The sequence below is a fragment of the Pteronotus mesoamericanus genome, unplaced genomic scaffold (genome assembly GCF_021234165.1).
Source record: "Pteronotus mesoamericanus isolate MK-2021 breed Mesoamerican mustached bat unplaced genomic scaffold, CSHL_Meso_final contig_221, whole genome shotgun sequence".
NCBI lineage: Eukaryota > Metazoa > Chordata > Mammalia > Chiroptera > Mormoopidae > Pteronotus > Pteronotus mesoamericanus.
The window spans coordinates 17,265,596-17,289,053 of NW_026555092.1; the positions used below are offsets into that span (position 1 = coordinate 17,265,596).

At 43.1% G+C, this 23,458-nt stretch overlaps 2 protein-coding genes across 2 annotated transcripts; one reads left to right on the forward strand and one right to left on the reverse strand.

Moving 5' to 3' along the window:
- The first annotated feature begins 3,437 nt into the window (after positions 1–3,437).
- TMEM269 (transmembrane protein 269) lies at positions 3,438–9,497 on the forward strand. Its single transcript, XM_054572210.1, has 6 exons — positions 3,438–3,477; positions 3,756–3,894; positions 7,522–7,619; positions 8,293–8,436; positions 9,075–9,278; positions 9,361–9,497. Exons 1-6 carry the CDS (start codon positions 3,438–3,440, stop codon positions 9,495–9,497), a joined length of 762 nt encoding a protein of 253 aa, XP_054428185.1.
- Positions 9,498–11,699: 2,202 nt separating this feature from the next.
- SVBP (small vasohibin binding protein) lies at positions 11,700–18,009 on the reverse strand. The gene is made up of 3 exons (XM_054571596.1): positions 17,957–18,009; positions 16,990–17,139; positions 11,700–12,105 (listed from the first exon to the last, which is right to left on the reverse strand). The coding sequence occupies exons 2-3, from the start codon at positions 17,101–17,103 to the stop codon at positions 12,019–12,021; spliced, it is 201 nt and encodes a 66-aa protein (XP_054427571.1). The 5' UTR covers positions 17,104–17,139; positions 17,957–18,009; the 3' UTR covers positions 11,700–12,018.
- Positions 18,010–23,458: the final 5,449 nt, after the last annotated feature.

Below are 23,458 nucleotides of genomic sequence, written 5' to 3' on the forward strand. Positions count from 1 at the left end.
ATCTCCTCACCAGCCTCATGCCTGGTTTTCTCTTCTGCAGTCTCTCCCTTTCAGACCCTCCATTGTCAACCCTACCTGACCAAGACACCCGCTTTACTAAAATAAACATCACTGCCCACCCACAGACTGCAATTCAAGGGCACACAGGGCGAGTCACAACTGTGGCCTCCCTGCTGCCTTGCCTCGAGGCCCCCTCCTTCTCCCTGGGATCCAGCCTCCTCACTGTGCCTTCACATCTGCAATTCCCTTTGCCAAGACGCCCTCTTTTGTTCATCGAAGAGATCCTCCACAAATAGCACATTAGAGACACCTTCCCCCAGACTTAGCCTCTTTCTCTTTGCACCTGCCGCAGCTGATATCCCTTTGTCCAACCTAATTCTTGCCATGCTGCCTTCATTGTCCCTACACATGAGTCCCCTACCAGACTCCCAGCTTCCTGAGTTCTTGAGAGTGCAGTGTGGGTCTTGTTCTCCCTGTCCCCAGAACACACAGGCCTGGCACAGAGCAGACATCTGCAGAGAGATAGATAGATAGACAGATAGATAGATAGATAGATATAGACATAGATATATATAATATATATTTTAATGAGTAAATGGAAGATCATGAGCATTGGGTAGACGTTGTGTGTGGTAAAGGGGCTGAACTGTTGAGAGTTCATTTCAGAAGGCTTCTTGGAGGAAAAACTGACCAGGCTTTCATGCAGGGGAGATGTGATTTGGTGCAGTAAGAGGATCTTAGGGAAGCATCAGAGTGGCATACTCTGTCCATTTAACAATCATTGAACAGCTTCTATGTCACGCCTCAAGGTGGGCACAGGGGATCTTGGTCTGCATTCACATGGCTTCCCCTGCACAAGAGGAGGAAGACAAGATAGGCAGTGCCAATATAGAGTGCCAAGTGTCACACAGTGCACGCAAGGAGATGTGGCAGTAGAGGAACACCTCACAGGTTTGTGTGGGGTGTCAGGCTTCCCAAAGAGGACCACCACCCAACCCAAGACCAGAAGGGGGGCCAGAGGAGGGATCAAGGGCCAGTAGAGAGAGGAGGCTGAGAGCTGAGCAGGGCCTCATTAGGAAAGGCTTAAATACCAAATGAAGGAGTTGGATTTTTTTCCCTGAGGGCACTGGGGAGCCACTCGTGGCTTCCAAGAAGCTAGGGAGTGAAATGAGCTGGTTCTTCAGGCCTCTGCTGTGCAGTGCCTCATATACGACCCCCTCCTCTGAGAAATCTCTATGCCCCTTGACATGCTGGTCCCCTCTTCTATGCTGCCTTAGTGTCCTGGTCACTTCTCCTGTGCAGGGTTGAATTCTCCTGCTAGACTGAGTTCCTTGAGAGATGAGTCCAGGTCTTCATCTTCTCTGTGTCCCAAGTACCAGGTGCCAAATCTTGCTTATGACATGTTTGCTGGATGAATGGATTGTTCCTTTTTTCTCTGCACTTCTACAGCCCTTCCTCTCAGGTCGACATCCTTTTCCACCTGGGACCTGTGCATTATGCTAAAAATAGCATTTAATTGGGAAGGAGGAGACCTGATTCAAATCCTGGCTCCACCACTTACTGGGATAAGTTGCTTAACTATCCTGAAACCTTAGTTTCTCTATCTGTAAGGTGAGGTACCACCAGGAACAGAGTAAGTCTCCACATGCATGCAGGAGTCTTGTTTTCCTGGATATCCTGGAAGTTTCATAAAGACCAAGGGTGTCCCCTAGCACCCAGCTCAGTCTGACTTTACAATGAATACAGTGCTTGGTCCTGACAGTCGGTAGATAGCAGAATACAGAGGAAACTTACAGAAGTTTTAAATCTTAGCTTGCCATTTCCAAGGGGTGTCAGTGACCTTGAGCAAGATTCTGCCCCTCTCTGAGTCTTCTTTGTCTTACCTGGCAGGTGGGGATAGTGATCCTTACCTGGTAGTTCTCACAGGGTCAATGGAAACCACAGAGGTGAAAGTGCTTTATGAATGAAAGGGATAACATAGTAGATAGCTGATTGTTCATTTAAAAAACAGTGAACTAGTATTGATGAGGCAAGTTTGGTGCCTGATAGGCATACCCCCAGCAACTGCTGACTGCCTCTCAAAGGCAGAGACGCTGGGGTGCTGCTCTTCCAGGCAACAGTGGGCTAGGCTGGGATAGAGGGGTTTGGTTCTGCAGGGTTCAGCCTTGAGGCCCAGGAGAGGCTGGGATGGAAGGACTTAGGGGGAGGAAGTTTCTCCTTTCTCCTCCCAGTTTCTCTGGTTCTCATTGCCCCTTTCTCCTCCCCTATTTCTCTGGTTCGCGTTGCCTCCGGTCTTAGGTTTTGAGGGGCCCTTGTATGAGAAGGCCTGAAGAGTTCCAATGACTTTGGTGTTGGGGCCACTGACATCCCTTGGTGAAAGGCTGGCCTGCGGGAGCGGTGAGCCCACAGGTCTTCCCTGATAAACTTCAAGTCCAGCCCCTCCCAGCCTCTGATATGTTGGTGTCAGGGTTTCTGGGAAAGGACCATGATCATTTTAGCTACTGCCCAGATCAGAAGGATCTGGGGCTATACAGAGGCATTGAGTCTCAGCTCTCTCACCTCTAAAACGAGTGAGGATTAGCCCTAACCAGTGTGGCTCGGTGGGCTGGGTGTGGTTCTGCAAAGGGAAAGGCCACTGGTTGGATTTCCAGTCAGGACACATACCTGAGTTGAGGGTTTAGCCCCTAGCTGGGGAGTATACAAGAGGCAACTGAATTATGTTTCTCTCTCACATCACTGTTCTCGGGGAGAGTTAGAGCACCAGCTCCCAAAGTGTTCAGGATCAGAAGAGAGCACACAGTGAAAAATACCTTGAGAACTTTTTTTAAAAATATTTTATTTATTTATTTTTAGAGGGAGGGGAAGGGAGGGAGAAAGAAAGGGAGGGAAACATCAATATGTGTTTGCCTCTCAAGCGCCCCCATCTGGGGACCTGGCCCACAACCCAGGCATGTGCCCTGACTGGGAATTGAACCAACGACCCTTTGGTTCGCAGGCTGGCTTTCAATCCACTGAGCAACACCAGCCACAGCTACCTTGTGAACTTTTTTATGCTGTCCACATTCATCTTTTTTTTTGTTTGTTTCTCATCTCTTCCTGCCCCTGTGGGAGCTGGGCCTTCTGTTCTGATTGGGGCCTGTCAGAACCAGGACCTCGAGACACCTCAGCCACAGCCCTGTCCTTCTGAGGCTGTGAGCGTGGCCTGCGGGACAGAGGAACATGAGTCTGCAATGGGCCCCTTTTGTTCTTCCTTCCCCTCAGGTAGCCTCTCTCCCCCTGGGCCACACCTGGGGTGGGGATGTCACCCCTTTCAGTGGTTTTTATTCCTGTGGGGCTTACCCCAAAATATTGAAAGCAGCTTTGTAATTAAAAAAAAAAAAAGTCTCATTTATGACAAAGAGCTCAATGACAAAAGGCTCATCTTTCAGAAGTGGGTCATGGGGGTGTCAGGAGGGTCAACATATGGGCTGGAAGGAGGTTTGTGCTTTGGGGAAAGGAGTGTAGTCAGGGAGCTCTGGGAACTATGGTTGTGCGGTTCACTCCCTTTGCTACTGGACTTTCCCAGGACACTCAGCTTCCGCACCTCTGCCTTTGCCTCCTGGGTCTCCTATATCTGCCTCATCCCAGCCAGTGAGACAGTGTTGGGAGGGTGCAGCTGTGGGATGAAATCTAGGGGAACAGGAGCTACCTGCTTCTTAGGAGCCTCTGTGGGACTCTTTGACCTTGGTAACCCTTGCTCCCCCCATGGGCCCCAGGTCAGTGCACCAGTTTCTTCCTGACCAATGACCAGAGTCCCTCCCAAATGAATGAATTTTCCTGGAAGGATGTTGCCAATGCCTTGTCCCTGGCCAACATGATCCTGGGGCTCTTCTCCATCTTCTGCAGCTTCTGCAAGTAGGTCTGGGGGCTAGCAAGGTCTCAGCCAAGGGCTGGAACCAAGGGCATGAGGAAAGAAGGGGGCGTCTAGAGAGTCAGGCACTGAGGCATAGAGATCAAATGGGAGCGGGAGAATGTCCAGTGGGTTGGGAGTCAAAGGGCCAAGATTCTAGCTTCAGTTCTACCACCAACCTAATATGTGACCTTGGCTAGGTTACATCCCTGAGCCTCTGTTTCTCCATCTTTAAAACAAGGAGCTTACGCTATGATCTCCACATTTCCTGCCAGCTACGGCAGTCTAGTATGATTTTCATGGGAAAATCAAGAGGTTCTGCTTTGGTATTCTTTATACAATCCTTGGATAGGCAGGCTACCATTCGAATTTTTTAATTATAAATAAGAATACATGATTTTGTGGGATATTGAAAACTAGCACTAGTCTGGAAAATCCGAGCCATGCATATGAGCTTCCCAAAAATTGCAAGCAAATGAAATTTTTTTAAGTTGAATCATATTTCAATGTCTTGGCAAATCAACTCTCTATAGATAAATCCTTTATAATGCAAATAACATCCTCCTAATCTGTTTGAATCTCTGTAATCACAGCAAGGTGACCCTCTGGATCTGTGTCTCCATAATATAAGATGATTTTACCTGATGATATTAGCTTGAAAATATTATGATTTTCCAAGTCTGGGTTTTTGGAGTCCTAATGTGAGCCATACTTGCAGCAGAAAATCCCTGCTTAGCTCAGCCTAAGCTTCAGGAAGAGTGGTTTTTATGCTATAGGGGTGGGCCTAGTTCCCTTTAAACACATAGGGCTAGGTCTAAACAAAGAAAATGCTGAGGCTGTTTGGGGACAGCTGAGTTCTGGGGTCAGGCTTTCTGTTTGCTTCTGCTGGCCCCCAGCGTTGCAGTCAGAGTGTAGATGTGGGACTGGCCTCTTTGGGTATATTTGCCTGAGATCGTGGTGGCGGCTTTTCAGAGGGGCCTGGGAGCATGTTCTGGACAGAAGCATAGAATCCTCAAATATAGGTTCTGAAAGAGCTCTTGGGAGTCATTCACAACATCAAAATACATTAGACAAAAACTGATAGAATTGCAAGGAGCAATTGATGAATCTTCTATCATAGTTGGATATTCAACATTCTTCTACCAGTAATTGACAGAGCCAGCAGGCAGAAAATCAGTAAGAATATAGTTGAACTAAACAACACCATCAATCAAAGGAGTCTAATTGATATTTATAGAATACTTCATCCAACAACAGCAGAATATACATTCTTCTCAAGCTCAACTAGACAGACCACATTCCAGGCTATAAGACATACCTCAACAAATTTAAAAGAATAGAAATCGCATAAAGTATGCTCTCAGACCACATAAAATTAAACTAGAAGTCAATAACAGAAAGATAAGTAGAAAATATGTGATGGTTAAACAAAACAGTTCTAAATAATATATGAATAAAACATGACGTCTCAAGAGCAGTTAAAAAATATTTTTAACTAAAAGAAAATGAAAATACAATTTACCAAAGCTTGTGAGATGCAGCAAAAGCAGTACTTAGAGGGAAATTTATAGTATTAAATGCATATACTAGAAATCTGCTCTGCAACAGTCTACATCAATAGTATTAGAATACAATCCACAGACTAGGAGAAAATATCTGCAAAAGATGCATTGGCTAAGGGACTATCATCCAAAATATATAAAGCTTAAAAATCAACAATAAGAAAATAAACCACTTAATTTAAAAAGAGCCAAAGGCCTTAACAGAAACCTCACTAAAGAATATATGCAGATGGCATATAACCATATGCAAAGATGCTCAACGTTATATGTCATCAGGAAAATATAAATTAAAACAACAGTGAAATACCACTACTAATCTATTAGAATAGCCAGAATCCAGAACACTGACAACACCAAATGCTACTGAAGATGTAGAGCAATAGGAACTCTCATTCATTGTTGGTGGGAATGCAAAACGGTGCAGCCACTTTGGAAGACAGTTTGTCAGTTTCTTACAAATTAACATACCTTTACCTTATGATCTAGTAATTCTATTCCTTGGTATTTATTCAAATGAATTGAGAACTATGTCCACACAAAAACCTGTATTGGATGTTTCTGATGTTTTAGTCATAATTGCCAAAACATGGAAGTAACCAAGATGTCCTTCACTAGGTGAATGGATAAAAACAACCCTTTAGTACATCCAGACAATGGAATATTATTCAATACTAAAAGAAAATGAACTATTAAGCTATGAGAAGACAGAGGAAACTTAAATCCACATTAAGTGAAAGAAGCTCATCTGAAAGGCTACAAATTCTGGAAAAGAAAATATAGAGAGAATAAAAAGATCAGTGGTTGCCAGGAAGGGGACAGAATGTATTGGGGAGGAAATGAATAGGTAGAGCACAGAGGATTTTTATGACAGTGAAAATACCCTATATGAAATTATAATGATGGATGTGTGTCATTATGCTTTTGTCCAAATCCACTGAATGTACAACATCAAGAGTGAACCCTAAGGTAAACTATGGACTTTGACTGATTATGATGTGGCAATGCAGGTTCATCCTTGGTATGTGCCAAGAACCAGAATGTACCCTTCCAGTGAGTGATGTTGATAATAGGGGAGGTTATGCATATGTGGGAGGAGAGGGAATATGGGAAATCTCTGTACTTTCCTCTTAATTTTGTTGTAAAACTAAAACTTCTCTTAAAATAAAAAAGAGTCTTAGAAAAAAATGAAAAGAAGGAAGATCTAAAATCAATAACCTGAGCTTCCACCTTAGGAAACAAGAAAAAGAAGAACAAATTAAATCCAAAGTAAGAGAAGAAAATAAGCAATAAAAATTAGAGCAGAACTCAATGAAATTGAAAATAAGAAATAGAGGAAATCAATGAACCAAAAACTGGTTCTTTGAAAAGATCAGTAAAATTGATAAACCTCTAGCCAAGCTAACTGAGAAAAAAAGAGAGAAGACACAGATTATCAGAATCAGAAATGAAAGAGGAGCCATCCCTACTGATCCCATGGATATTAAAAGTATAATCAAAGAATATTATGAACAACTCTATGCCCAGAAATTTGATAACCTAGATGAAATGGACCAATTCCGTAAAAGACTTAAGCTATTAAAATTCACAGCAGGAGAACAGATAATCTGAACAGGCTTATCTGTATTAAGGAAATCATTTGGCACAAATCTCTTATTTTGCAGATGGAGGAATGGAAGCCTAGAGAAAGGGGAAAATGGTTTACCCGAGAATTCACTGTAACGTAGTTGCAAAGGCTGGGCTAGAACTTAGCACCCATTGGCCACTGAATATGCCTGAAATTTAGATTTGGAAGGGGTCTTAGTGATTATGTAGGTGGTTTGGAGCACTCCTTCAAAGCTGTGGATTGAAAGTATGGAAGGAACATAGGCATGCATGTGTGTGCGTGCATGTGTATGGTGTGTAAAGCAGTGTATATTAGAAAGGATGTGAGCGTGGAGAACTTGCAGGAGTGTGTATATGTGCAAGTATAGGAAGTATGTATACAAGTATTGCTGTACTGGAGGTGGGGTGGTTGTCCAGTGGAGACTATGAAAGAGATGTCCTGCTTGGGCCTGCTGCCTTACACTTTAGGAAATTCCAGTGTGCCTCCTGGATGCTTCTGATCAGCTTCCTATTAGACATGGTAATCAGGACAATGACCAGACACCTCAACTTCTGCTACAAATCAGGTGAGTCTCGGCCTCAGACCCCTAATTGCTGACCCCAAGAGCACCCGTGTCAGGTCAACTCCTTCATCTTTGACAGGCCTTCATCAGACACCGGTCCTGTTCATATCCCGCGAGCAGAGCAGAAGCAGCCTTCGAGTTGGAGCTGGGGCCCCTCAGCTTAGGCCTAGCTCCTCTGCTGCCTCACTTATTGACCTCTGGTCACCCTTGGCCTGGCTTTCAGGTTCCTCGTCTGCCCTGCATCTCTGTTCAGGGCTGATCTAGGAACTGGGAGCGGGAGTAGTGGTCGGGATGGTGGGGGAGAGGGGCAATGAAAAATTACTCTTAGCAGAGCAGCTGATTGAAAATACAATAAAATAGTTCTGTGTCAGATTTTGCTTGAAAAAAGGTTCTAGAGTTTATTAATTTGTATCCAGTTATTAATATGTAGTCCAACCCCTGCATGTTAAAGGACGGAACTAAGACCTGGACAGGGGAAGCCTTGCCTAAGGCCACATGGTCAGTCTAAGGAAGAGCCTGAGACCAGTCTTTGATCTATGGAGCACCCTGGGAGGAGCAGATGTTGGCCTTGGGGACCTCAGACCCTACTTGTCACCACTCCAGCACCCCCATCAGAGGGGACTAATGTACCAGATGTATAAGGGTAACTTCCTCTAATTTTGGCCTTCTGGAGCAGGAGCTGAGCTGAATGACTTTGCTGTCTTCACTACCTTTGGCCTGGCCTCAGCCCTGATCCTGGGCGTGGATGGGCCTCTGAATGGGTTCCTGGCCATCATCTACGTGTTAGCTACTTCCTTCCGCCTGTGTTTTTATTCACCTGGTGAGTGGACCGCAGTCTTATGGCTGAGCTAGGGAACCACAGTGGGGAGGAGCCATTGGATGCCAGAAGCCTAGGGTGCAGGAGCTGACTCCTCCCCTTCCTTTTATAAAGTCCCCCTCCGTTCCTCCTCCTGTGCCCCAGACCCACTGGAGACTGCAGGCTGCATTGGTAGAGCCCTGGTCTAGGGGCTGGTGGCCCTTGGTTCTTGGGCCAGCTGTGCCTTTTTCTTGCTATGTGACCTTTGGATGGAGAACATGGATTCAGACTCTAGAACTAGAGGTCATACTCCAGTTTCCCAAAAACAGATGGCGATACCGAGCTCTGGTGAGGGCAACTGCCTAAGATCCTAAAGCAGGGGAATGCAGATGCAGATTACCTCTCAGAGGACCCTTCTGCAGAGGCTTCCCAAGGGCTGGGGCACAACCCTGGTCCTAGCTGCCTGCCTTACTTTGGGATCCAATGCCAAGCTCACATGTCATCTCTGTGAATAACCAAATACTTTATGGCCTGCCACTGTCCTGCGATTAAGGGGGGTTGGGAGCGTGGGATGGGGAAAACCCAAAGGGACAGAGGCTTGCTTCATGTAGATACCTCAGGGTCAGCAGGAAGCAGCTAATCCACATCTTTTCTTTCCTTAGCAGGCACTCCCTTCATATACAAGGGTCTACCCTGCCCCTACGCTTCCTGTGTTTTGGCCTCCACCTCCCTCCTGACCAAAGGCAACACGTTCATTCTCTCTTGCATGGCCTCACTTATGATTCTGTTCATGATGGACCAGAGCTACTACCCGCATGATGAAATCCTGGACTCTGAGAACTGGAAAAAAGTGGTTTATCTGGGAGGTGAGTGGGGATGGGAGAGCAGAGGGTGGGAAATACACATCAGACAGCTTCATAAAAACTGAGTGTATTTTTTTTCTTTCAGGTGTCATTATGCTGCTTTTGTCTCCATTCTCGCTAACTGCTTTTTACTGCCTGATGTGGTCGCTCTCCTACATTTTCTTTCCAGATGCTCTGTGGGGCAAGACAGTGTGTCTTAGGCTGCAGCACTTAAGAAACTAAATAGTTCTACCCGCTCCCACTGGCCTCTGTGGGGTTTGTGGCCAGCCTGCTGGGCCAACCTTGCCTTATCTCCACTAAACCTTTCCTTGTTCCTGGGTTGCGCTTGTGGTAGATACGTGTTGCCTCGAACTAGAACAACCCACAGTAGGACCAGCGACCTTTCCTTCTCTTTTATTCAGGGATCTGAATCCCTTGAGGACAACAGTTGTTTATGTCAGATGGAACAGAATTTTTTCCAAGCTCAGTTTGGGCTGTGTTTGAGTTCCAGCTCTATTACCAGTTGGGGACCTTGTGTGCTAAGAATAATCCCTTGGAAAGGAGTGAAACCCATCAGGTTTAATGTACCTGCCTCCCTGGCACTGCTGATTGTTAATTACTACAGCAGTGGGGTGGGGCTCTGCTCACTAAAGCATTTCTTTTTTAAATAATTTTTTTCAAGTATAGTTAACATTCAATATTATATTAGTTTCAGGTGTACAGCAAAGTATTTAGACATTTATATAGCTTAAAAAGTGCTCCCCTGATAAGTCTACTACCTACCTGGCACCATACATAGTTACTACAATATTATTTCCTATACTCAATGCTGTACTTTACATCCTCGTGACTATTTTGTAACTGCCCATTTGTACTTTTTAATCTCTTCACTTTTTCACTCAGCCCCATACCCCCTCCCATCTGGCAACATCTCTATATCTGAGTTTGTTTTTGTTTTGTTTGTTCATTTATTTTTTAGATTCCATGTATTAGTGAAATCATATGGTATTTGTCTTTCTCTGTCTGACTCAATCCACTTAGCATAGTACCACCTAGGTCCGTCTATCCATGTTGTCACAAATGGCAAGATTTCATTTTTTATGGCCAAGTAGTACTCCACTGCATATATATACCAACTCTTCCTTATCTAATCATCTATTGATGGACACTTAGGTTGCTTCCATATCTTGGCTGCTGAAAATAATACTTCAATGAACTTAGAGACTCTGGCTCCATAGAGCGGATCTAGTTACAGGACGATCATGTTGCCCAACTTGATGTGTATAGGTTACTATAACTTAAAATTCTGTAATTATTTCAACAATCAAAGCTTCTGCCTTTTGCTTCATTTAAAGATTAGACATATTGGAAGCTTGAGAGCATCATCCGGTTTCCAGGACCTTGTTATGTGTTTTTTTTCCCTAGGCTTTAAAATACTAAACTCTTGATATTCAAATGCCATTTTGTATTATAAAACCCAAAGTGAATAGAAATAAACAGTATTGCATGGAACCCTAAAGTTGCACCTCAAAGAAAAAACATAGGTCCACTGAAAGCAACAAACCCTCAACACTGTCTTGACTTTTTGGTATACCAACGTGTTGCTGGCTGGCCCGCCCCTGCCTCAGTTAGGGCACCAGAGCACCTTTCGCCTCAGGTCTAACTTCTTGAAATTTGTAGAACAATAGATTTGACAAATATGCATTAAATCTGAAATTAGGATTTAAAAATAAAAATCCGAAGAGGTCCACATTGCTCTGATTTGGCTGTACAGGAACAGAGGGCCCACTGCTCTATATTCCTCTGTCGTGTATTTTTGTCAGAGTTAGATGACTATGTCTGTGTCCCACTATATTTTTAACTTCTATTCATTTGTGCTTTTGGATTTCCCCTGCCTGCCCGTGCCTGGCCCTCCAAAATGCTTACTTTGGAAACAATTGATTTAGTTGTGCATTCTGGTGAGCTGTATACAAGGCTACTATGATGTCGTAAGAATCTTATAAATACGCATGAGCTCAGACATTCCAGTCTGAATATCCTCATCATAAATCAATTTCTAGGCCTGATAGTCACCCCCAAAGAAAAAAGTATAAAAACCTGCACTGCCCTCCTGGCTGGGGCAGGCCTGCTCTTAGCTGTCCATTCACAAGGTGAGAGGACTCTGGCTTCCGGCTCCACCCCTGAGCAGTGGCTCATCTGGGAGTAAAGGGCACAGATCTACACTGTGTGGCTAAAAACAGAGGATCAGGGGCTGCAGAGCCCCAGCCCCAGGAAGAATGAGAGCTGGAAGCAGTCACGTCCTTCCTCCCGCCTCCCCGCCATTCCCCTTGTGAAGGAGCAAGGGTCCTCTGCTCCCCTCACCTCTCTCTCCTATAACATTGTTTTTGCCTCCGCTTTTTACAGCTAGGCACTCCCACACTAAAGTATGAGCAAATGCATATTTTATTTGTAGTTTTGGAGATTTACAGTTTCACAAGAAACAGTGATTGTTCTCAAACAATAGAAAAAGTTTTTTTTTAAAAAAAAGACTATTGTCTCAGAAGAATAAAACAAGTCTCTTCAGCAAGCATTGGGCCAATTCAAATTGGAGGAACCAAGGAAGCAGAAGTTACATATAGAAGTTCAGATTTGTCCAGTTTTAGAAATAACACAAATGCCTTCTTGCCTAGTTCTGTAAGGCTCCAAATGGGCCATCTCAGCTTAAAACTGGCAAGAGCTCACAGACAAAGCCTCTGGGGTCCCATCTCCTTTGATCGCAGGTGGCTCACTCTCCAGGGGGCTGCATCTGTTTACAGAACTCATCAAACTGTTGCTGCTCCAGCTCGGTCATGACCCTGTTGAGGGCATAAATCTGAATGGGAGAAAAAGATGTGTTAGCAATGGAGGCAGCTGCTCATTGTGTCTTCAGACACAACAGGCTGTGCCATTTGAAAGTGCCAGAACTGTACCAGTAAGGGAATAGAAGTAGATATTAATTCTATTTGGGGAATCATTAAAGCAGCAGTGAAGCAGGTCACTCAATCTGGCCCTTGAAGGATCAGTAGGGTTTGAACAGGTAGAGACTGAAGAAGGGACTTGATATGTGATAGGACAGAAAAGGGATTTTTTTTTTTTTAAGATTTTATATATTTTTTAGAGAGAGGGAAAGGGAAGGAAAAAGAGAGGGAGATAAACATCAATGTGTCATTACTTCTTATGTGCCCCCCACTGGGGACCTGGCAACCCTTTGGTTTGCAGGCTGGTACTCAATCCAGAGTCACACCAGCCAGGGAGGAAAAAAAGGATATTATGATTAAATAAATATAACAGAAAAATACAGGGTTAGTTCTGGAAATTTCAAGTATGCTAATATGAAGGATATTATAGAGAGGGGCTTAGGGAGCTGGAGAAAGCAAGAGGAGTATGCCAGGGACTTAAATGCCTTGTGAAGGAATCTGGACTTTATCTGACCGACTCTGGAGAGCCAGCAAAGGTAGGTGTGCAGGGGAGCAAACTATATCTGGGCTTTGGGAAAGATAACTGGCGACTCTGTGAGGGATGGAGTCGGGGGAGGAGAGATTACAGGCCACCTAGGACGTATCTATTACAACAGTGAGACTAGGACCCAGGCAGGCAATGGAGTGGAATGAAAACTGCAAGAGACATTCTAAGGTGAAAACAGGGGCTCTACCCTATCCCTCACCTTTCTTTATCCTTGTAGTCTCAATGTGTCTACTAAAGAACAGAAACATCACACAACTTCCCAATTTGTAGAAGAAAAAAAAAATAAAGGGACATGTTTGTGCTTAGGGAAAATAACTTGATAAATTAAAAATATAAGAAAGGGGCAAAACAGCTGAGAAGTGAGACACATAGAAAATACAAAATAAAAGCAGAATTAATGAAAAAGCAACCAGATGTACAACAGAGAGGACCACCCAAACTGCAAGATGGTTCTTTGAAAATGCTAAAGCAAACCTCCAACATGACTGATCAAGATAAAAAGGGAGTAGACACAAATTATTAGACCTTTTTAAAAAACCATTATTACTGATGTAATAAAGATTACAACAAAACATTATGAACTTTGTGTCAATAAATTTGAAAAGGTAAATGAAATGCCTAGAAAGTAAAATGATCGAAACTGACTGGAATAAATAGTAAGCTTGAATGATCCAATGTGTTTTTTTTTCTCACAAAATCTTCTTTACTGTGGTAAGATCCTATAATCTTTACAGAAAATGGAATTCCACAGTGATGAAAATAGTTACACGCAATAACACAAACAATTCTTAAAAAAACATAGTACTGGTTAAAGGTTAAGTTTTATGTTATATGTATGTATCATGTGTTTTACCACAATAAAAACAAGTAAGTTTGAGTGGTTTTATAAAGATACTGAATGAAGAAAGTCTGACTATAGCAACATATATCAAGTTTAGAAACATGCAAAACTAAACAATATATTCTTATACTACAAGATATTTAGGAGTACACACAAAAATTATAAATCAGCCCTGGCTGGTGTGGCTCAGTGAATTGAGTGCTGGCCTGCGAACCAAAGGGTTGCCGGTTCGATTCCCAGTCAGGGCACAGGCCGGGGTTGTGGGCCAGGTCCCCAGTAGGGGACGTGCCAGAGGCAACCACACATTGATGTTTCTCTCCCTCCCTTCCCCTCTCTAAAAATAAAATCTTTAAAAAAAATTCTTTGTGTCCCAATAACTTCCAAAGTTTTTTTAAAAAGGAAATTATAAATTAATACAGAACAGCAAGGGAGTGATTAGCATGAAATTAAGGAATGAGGGCCCTGCTAATGGGAAGGGTCAGGCACATGACCAGAGCGGGGCCCAAGGAGCTTCTACATGATTGGTCACGTGCTGCTTCTGTAGCTGGGTTGTAAGTAAAAAGGTGTTTGTTTTACTCATCTTGTTTAAGCTGGACACACACACTTAAACCTCTGCTTCATTCATTCACACTTTAATGAGAGTGTGTAATCTGTATGTTACTGTGCCAGGGACTGAGAAGTTTATTAAATGGCTTCTTGGAGACCTCTAGTTCAAGGAGACAGGCTGATAGGACAAAGAGGAAAATAAAATAAGCAGATAAAGGAGACTCAAAAAGGGTAAGGAGGTCTGAACCAAGGAATGAAAGACTTTCAAGATGGAAAGGGTCACCCACAGTGCCAATGCTGCTTCAACTGCCAAGTGTGCCTTCTGTCCCCATCCATCCTCACATCTCTCATTCACATCTGGAATGTGGCATCTGTGCACAACTGAACAGAAACTGTGTTTCTTCCTCTGCCAAGGGGTCTTGTCACATTCCTATTTTAGGAGATTATATTCCAGGCAACACAAAGGAAACAGCAAGGCAGCTGTAAAGCAAAGTGCTTTTTGCAGGAGCTGAAGGTCAGAAGATCTGTTTACATGGCAGTCTGGCCCCTCAATCTCTCATTAACGAGGGATTCTGGTTACCTTGCTTTACTTTAAAATGAGGATAATCTCTTTTACCTCCCAAAGTCATGTATTTGATATCTTCCTACCTTATTGCAGGGAGGATTTTACCAGGGTTAAAATGGGAGTGACGATAATACCCGAGTAACTAACAATAATAAGCCCTGGCTGGAGGACTACGCGTGGCCATGCATATGCAGGTTGGCCCCAAGCCTGGCACATCTGAAGAGCTCTGCAAGTGCCAGCTGCTGCTAGAGTGCAAATCCAACATCACATTTCAGCAAGTCAACACAAACACGGTCAGCTGTTCAACACTGAGTCCGCACACTGAAAGTGAGCTCGACGCTTGGAAGCCTGCCGACTCCCGGTAACAACTGCTGCCATTCACTGAGTGCTTTCTCTGTGCCAGGCACTGTGCTAAGTGCTCTCCATATACATTTCTGTTCCTTCTAACAATCTTGTGAGGCAGATATTAACATCTTTTTACCGAGGGCTGAGGAACTGATGTTCAAAGAAGACTACCAGTCAAAGGTATCATGGGAAGGATTGGGATTTATGGAGGAGCTGGGATTTGAAGTCAGACAAATAAATCTAACCTGTGGAACCTCACCAGAAGGGTGTCAATGAGGACATGAACTATGTCCTCAACAACATCTATCCCTACAGTATACACAAAGGACAGTTTCTGAAGGCTGTTTCTTATAGCAGGCCTTAAACTGTTCACCCAAGTGCAATGTGGTAAAATTATCAAGGGGCTTTGATCCAGGTAGGGATGAGGAGGTGAAGGAAAGGGGGAACAATCTGTTAAGAGTCCAGGTCCACAGCTCTCAGATGGTCTGCCTTAAATCTAAAGGTAGATTTCAGTTGATGGATTAACTTCAAACACACTATTAAATTTACTTACTACATTCACTGAACGCAAGCCCCACAGGCGGGGACTCTCCTCTGCCTTGTCCCTACAACAGTGCCTGACAAGGCACACAGTAGCAGCTCAATATTTGTTTATTGAATGGGTCAGATTAATAATATTTAAAGTCTGCCCCTGTCAATTGTTGGGAAAGAAGTGAGCAATGAGAACTCTTTTACACTGCTAATGCAGGTGCAAACTTGTACAATCTATTTGAAAGCAATTTGGCAACATTTAGTAAAATTAAAATATATCCAGTCATTTTATTTTTAGTTAAATATGCCCTACAGAAATTCTCGTGCAGGTGCCAAAAGGGACATTTAAAAATTTTTCACTACAGCAATGTTTGTAATAGCAAGAACAAAACAAAACAATCACTGGAGGGATGGGTAAATGTACTAAAGTAGATTCATAAAATAGTCCACTGTAAGCAGCGATGAAGAATTAACTAGATTGTTATATTAACATAAAATAGTTCTAAACAACATAATGTAAGCAAAATGCAAAATAAAGCAAAATTTCATTAATGTAAAATTTTAAGCACCATAGAATACTGCATATTATTCAAGGATATCTATTAATATATTTGAATGTAAAGGTATGTTAAGAAATAGTGGTTGCTCAAGGGGAGGAGAAAAGAACATAAGACAGGAATGGACAAAGGGGACTTCAAATTTATACGTAATTTTTATTTATCTTATTTAAAAAAGGCTCCAGGCAAATAGGACAAAATATTAATCACTCCCAATCTGGGGTGCTGGGTACCCAGGTGTTTGTTACGTTTAATTTTTCTGTATATTTTAATTATTCAAAAAAAAGAGAAAGGAATGAACAAAACAAATAGAAAGAGGGAAAAGAGTGCAGCAAGCTTTTCCTTGTTATTAAATACTAAAATAAAACACGCATGCCAGGATGTGGTTCAACTTAGGCAGTGTAAATAGTTTAAGCTTTTTATTCACAAATTGATGGTAAGTGTTGACTGAACAAAGGGCGCACTGGTGGGTGTAGAGCTTGAGCCTGTCCTTCCTGGATATGAGCAGCTCCTCTCCAGGCCAAGTCCAGAGCATCTATGCTGGGGTGTCCAACACTTGCGCTCCTTCACTCTGACCCTTCCCGCAACGTCCCTTCTCTTTCTCCTTTCTTCCTTCCCTTGGGTCCCTACCACAAAGCCCTGACCATCGGTAGTCCTGGTACTGGTCAGGGCTTTGACACTAACTTGGCAAGTGACTCTGGGCTGTCACTTCACCAGTCTGGACCTCAAGGATCATCTCTCTACAGCTGGCAGGACGCCTGCTTTGTCAGGAGGCAGGGAGGGCACACCATTACAGTTCTACTATTTCTCCATTCTAGCACTGTCTCCAGCAGACTGCCGGTACACAGGACCCCTCCTCAATCTCACCTCTGCTCTTTGTCTTTGCTTCAGCTCCTGCTGGGCTGATTTCTGCTTGGCCTTCTCAACTCTGCTGACAGGTTCTTTAACTTTGGACTTTTCTTTACGTGCAGGTGGATCCATGACTTGGCTTCTGAATACTTCTTCGTCAGCTCTGACCTGATGGTACAGAAAGAGGGAAAGGAAAGGGAAGGGGAGGGGGACAAATGGGGAGAAGAGAGAGAAGGAAAAAAGAAAGAAAAGACTTGCCAGTCATTGGCCTAATAATCCCCTAGCTCTGACCCTTCCTTTGACCGGAGAGGCGGCGCGGCAGAATGCAAAGGGCACTGCATTTGGAGTAGGAAGACCCGATTCCCATTTCCGACCTTGCTGGGCGTCCCCAAGCACATCTCCCTATTCTGAGCCTTCGTTTTCTGTCTGCAAAATGGGACAATAGTTCCATTCCCTGGCTTCCTCCCAAGAGCTGCTGTGAGAGGACCAAATGAGAAGACCCATGTGAAAGTGCTTCATTCACCGGAGCGTGCCGCTTAACGTGGGACTGTTATAATCAGGAGGATGCCGAGCCCCGGAGGGGCGAGCCAGCCGAAATCTCGCAGCAGGAAGCCCGAAGCCCGAACCCCGCACCGTCTCCAGCCTCCTGGCCCGGGATTTCCCACCTCTGCCCTGAGGGACAGTGACATCCCAGTCCTGCCCGCAGGGACCTCGCCCCCCGCAGCCCGGCCAGTCCACCGCCCCAAAGCCAGCGGGCCGGCCGTCCCGCCCTCGGCTGGACCCCGCCCTCCGCCGCCCGGCCCGCCCTGGGCCCGAGCCCGACCCCAGCGGAGCCTCCCTCCCACCGCTGCCCTCTCCGGGTGCAAAATGGCGGCGGAGGCGGACGACCTCGGGAATCGGCACCCTCCCTCCCCTGCCTCAGGACTTTGGGGCCCCGCCGCGTCGGGGGCACCACCCCACGAAGGGGATCCTCGCTTTTCCCTACCTCAGGGCCTGGAGTCCCGAGCCGCCGCACCTCGAAATGGGCGGGGCGGGGCGGGGCCGGGAGTTCCGAGTCCCCGCCCCCAGGCAGGGCCGCGCGCGCGCAAAGAGCACGTCGGAATGCCTCGTGTAGGCTTTAGAAATGGGGCGGGGCGGATAAAGTGTTAACAAAGGTTTTTCCCGGGAGTATTTTTCCCGGGACAGCTGCTAGGCTTTGAAGGATGAGATATGAAACCTGGGACTCAGTTTCTTAATTAGAAAAGCGCGGATGGTGTTACCTCTCCTCTTGATTTCTGAGCTTATTAGGAAGATCAGGTGAGATCCTGTTTGCCACTGTACTTTAAAAAAGGAAATAGTGACGGAAATATAAATAGCCAATATAGACATAGAGAAGCGTTCAAGTTTACTGATAATAGTTTACAATTATTTTTACAATTACAATATTTTACAGTTATTTACAATAATTTTACAAATTAAAATAGCTGTCCATCTATACAGTCCTCCCCTCACCACCGTCCAAAAAACCTGGCTGTTATTTTTCATTCATTAGGTTATAAAGGATTGAAGAGAATGGTAGACAAATACTTTGACAACATAAATCTTGTTCAGTCTAACAAAAACAATAATAATAATAGCCACCTCTCTTCTGGGCTTTTTATGTTCCAGGCACTGTTCTTAGAAGAGCTTTACATTTATTAACTTATGTATTTCTCATGATAAGTATGTATAGTAACGCACATGTATAACAATATTCTATTATCCCCATTTTACAGATAGAGGAACAGAGCCACTGAGAAGTTAAGTGACTTGTCCAAGGTCACACAGCTAGCAAGAGTCCCAGCAAGTACTTTGGCCAGAATTCTAGATAGAACAATGGCCTATCCAAAGGAAAACACATTTAGGCCCACTACTTTCATTCTTTTTGAAACAAATGATGGATGCTAAGCAGACACGGTGTAGCCCAGATGGACACACACACTTTGAAGGCGTAAATTGTCACCACTTTTTGGAAATCAGTTTAGTACTACATATCAAAAGCCTTAAAAAAGAGCACAAACCCACAAAAAGACAAATAAAGCACGATTCTATTTATATGAGATACCTAAAGTACTCAAACTCTTAGAAAGTAGCATGGTGATTGCCCGGAGCTGGAGTGCGGGGGCGGGGCGGGGCGTGGGGGGGGGGAGGCGGCGGTGGAGATGTTCAATGGACAAAGAGTTTTAGTTTTGCAAGATGAAAAAGTCCCAGAGATCTGTTGCACAACAATGTGACTATAAAAATGATTAAGACAGCAAATCTAAAGAGCCCTTTTTACTAAATTAAAAAAAGAGCATAGCCCTGCTGGGCTGCTCAGTTAGTTGGAGTGTTGTCTTGTGTACCAGAGGATTGCAGGTTCCATCCCTGGTCAGGGCACATACCTAGGCTGTGTTCCCATCTCAGGTATGGGCACATTTGAGAGGCAACTGATAGATATTTCTCTCTCACATCGATGTTTCTTTCTCTCTCTCAAGTCAATAAATGTATCCTTGAGTGATTATTTTAAAAAAAAGAAGGAAAAAAAGAGCATAACCTTTAATCAGCAATTCTACTTCCAATCTAATTAAACAATCAGATAACACTATTTTTAAGTGTAAAAACTGGAAGCCACAAAAATATTTATAATAGGGGTTGATTAAATAAATTATGGAATATCTGTCATTGGATTCTATGTGGCCATTAAAATGACACAGAAGAATATTTATTGACATAATAAAATGCTTTAAGTATATTAAATAAAAACCTTACATAGAGGCATATATAACATAATCACAATATTTGTTTCATTGTTTCAAAATAAATTATTGTATACATACGGAAAAGAGGCTGGATGAAAACAACAAAATGTAAATCCAGATTATTTTAAGAGCAAAGATTATTTTTATCTTCTTTGGGACCAGTGAGAAATTGTAACAGGGATTTATAACCCCACCATGCTTTTGACATTGCTTCTCCAAGTGCTGACTCTGACTAACGTGTGGTTTGGAGATGAACAGCATGTTTGTGTAAGAATCCTAGGAACAAATTTCAGAAGATACAGACCCCGACCTTCAGGCATGTCAGCTCTAGGAGATTTGCTGACTTTCAACCAGGGAGCCAGGATGACTTGAAGCTGGGATGACGTGAACCCAGGATGACTAAACCAGGATGATGCACACCAGACCATCACTTGCCTTCTTGGAATGGACTGTGCTAGTCTGCATGTGGAGAAATTTTCGACCCCCTTCCTTGATCTCTTTGTTCTGTTCCCTCTCTCTCCTTATAAAAACCTGCCTCCACTGAGAGGTGGAGGTGGGCTTTGAGACCCGAGTCCCCCATCTTCCAGATGACCAGCATCTGAATAAACCTCTTTCCTTTACATCAGCACCTGCCTCTTGAGTATTGGCTTTCCTAGAGACAGGCAGCCAGACATGCATTCAGTTACAATACTTTAACAATATTTATACTTCCTTCTTTTAATCAGAAGAAAATATAATGTTATTTTTTAAATTGTATACAAATGCTGATTGGATTACTATTATTAATAAAGGTAACCAAGCCAGAGCCTATTTCAGAAATCTTGGCATAGTAGGGGTATTTTACATTTGTGACATGTTGTACAGTTTATAAAGTTCATATAAACTCTGTAGTAGATTACAACTTGAGACAGGGCGGGGATCTTTGGAAGGCTTTAACAAGCCAACTAAAAGCCCTGGCTGGTGTGGAAGGTGGATTGAGTGCCCGCCTGCGAACAAAAGAGTCACGGGTTCAATTCCCAGTCAGAGCACATGCCTGGATTGTGGGCCAGATCCCCAGTTGGGGGCCCACGAGAGGCAACCACACATTGATGCTTCTCTCCCTCTCTTCCTCTATCCCTTTCCCTCTTTCTAAATATAAATAAATAAAATCTTTATAAATAGAAAGCCAACTAAACAGACCGGATATAAAGTAAGTACGAGTGAAAAAGTCAAACTGGAAGATGGGAAAAATATTGGAGCCATTGATAAAAATGGAGGTTGATGAGGCTGATGAGTTGGCTTGGAAAAGGATGAGGAAAAGAATAGAGGGGGGTGTGTGTGTGTGTGTGTGAGAAAGAGAGAGACTTATTGTACTTTACACTTATAGATGGCAATAGGCAAGAGTTGCCCAGTGGCGTGGGGCTCCAGAAAGGCATGTGTGTGGAGATACTGGTCTGGGATTCTTCATTAGGAAGGTGAAGGCTGGAGCCAGGAAGGGGTGAAAGTCCCCTCCCTGTTTTTCCTCCACGAGTTTATGATCTCTTTCTCTCTCTCTTTTGTGACCATCAAAATACCCTTGGCCAATCTGCAAACTTCACTGGTTAGTTGAGTCAGAGTTTACATTAATATAAGTATAGAATATTTTTCTTTTCAGGTGTATATCATACTAAGATTACATTCACTTTATTGAAGAGTTTTTCTGGAGTAAAAAATTGCCTATTTTTAAAAATTAGCTTAATTATTTGTGCATCTATTGTTACTTACACAAATTCTCCATTAGGACTATAAAACATCTCTTGATCTTGTCACATGAATCCAGTGATCTTTCTTTGTTTTTTTTTAAAAAAAATTAATTTTAGAGAGAGAGGAAGGGGGAGAGAGAGAAGGAAAAACATTGATTTGTTGTACCACTTATTTATGCATTCATTGGTTGCTTCCTGTATGTGCCCTGACTGGGGATGGAAGATTGAACTGGAAACCTTGGTGTATCAAGAGGACACTCTAACCAACTGAGTTACCCGGTCAGGGCCAGCAATCATTCACTGTCTTTTTTATTTCTTGGAGACGCCCTTCCTTTGGCCCAGACTCCTCTCGCTCTAAACTGTAGCCTTGGCCTCTCTGTCCAACTACTGTTCTAGGACTCCCGCTAACTACATTCTGGGGATTCCCGTCTCTTCTCTCCCGTGTCAAATCCCCTGTCTCCTGAATCTTCCTGCCTGTGGTTGAATCCTCCTGCCTGTGGTTTATTTTCTCATTTTGGAGAAGCACATTCTCTAGTAACTTCCCCAGAAGGGGTTCATGGCAGGTAAAATTTTGAAACTTTGCTTGTCTAAAAATGGCTTTGTTTTACCTTCCCATTGGATTGACAGTTTCGTGGGGTACAGGTTTCTAGATTGGAAATCATTTTCCCTCAAAATTTTAATGGTATTGGTCCATTGTTACCTAGTTTCTCATGTGGCTAGACTCTTGAAAATTTCAATGTATTCTGATTTCTGTTACTTCTTATTTGATTTTTGTTTTTTCATTTGTTCTGGAAGCTTTTAAGATGTATATTTTCCCTTTCATCCTTGGTATTCTGAACCTTCACAATAATGTGTTCTGTTAACCTTTTTCATTTATTGTGCTAGACACTCAGTGGTCTCTTTCAATCAGGAAACGAGTACTCTTCAACTTTGGGAAACTCTCTCTGTGACAGATTCCTTTGTTTTTGTTTTCTAAAACCTTTTCTCTTTCATTTTCATCTTTTGGTTTTATTTGTTCTACTTACTAAAAGATTTCCCTGAACTTTATTTTCTAGTTCTCCTATTGGATTTTTTTCATTTCCGCTACAGAAATTTAATTTCTGGGAGTTTTCCCTGGTTTCCTGACTTTCCTTTTGGTAACATCTTGCTTTTTGTTGTGGATTCAGTTTCTTCTCTTATTTCATATTTTTAAAGATATCAATAGTAATTTTCTGCCATTTTCTTCCATATCCTACATTGTCTTCATTGTTTATTTTGATCTCTGACTTTCAAGTTGGAGGCTTTTCTCAGATAATAATAAATACCATTTATTGGGTGTCAAGCACTGTTCTAAGTGTTTTACATGACTTACCTACTTTATTCTTACACCAACCCAATGAGGTAGCTACCATTCTTATCCTCAATATACCAATAAGGAAAATGAGACACAGAAAGGTTAAGGCTCTTGTCCAGATCACACAGCTTAGAAGTGAACCTGAATCTAATTAAACATCTAGTTTCCAGTTTATGGAAAATATGAGGGATAGGGAAATAAATTAAATGATACCACAAGAAAGTCATCAGCCAAATCTGGAATGTAGGATATTGCACAAATTACCCAGCTTTACCAACTATCAAAGGTATAAGAAAAAACTTTTAAAGAAAGGCAGAGGGGTTAGTATGAAATAAAAACACTTAAAGAACAACCAAAAAATGCAACATGTGCTTTTTGTTTGGATCTGGGTTTAAACAAACCATGTGTAAAAAGACATTTGATACCATTGAAAACATGTAAACATAGACTGGTTATGAAATAATATCAAGGAATTATTGTTAATTTTGATCGGTGTAGTAAGGGCATGATGTACATAGGTGTGTGAATGTGCATGGACCTTAAAAATTATTGCTTTTGCAGCATCGTTGAGAATGTCACCTTGAAAAGGGCAAATAATGGCTTAGTATTATTATGACCGTAATGGTGCTGGGGGACCTCCTGAGCGGGTGTCAGGGACTCCTAGAGTTCATGGACCA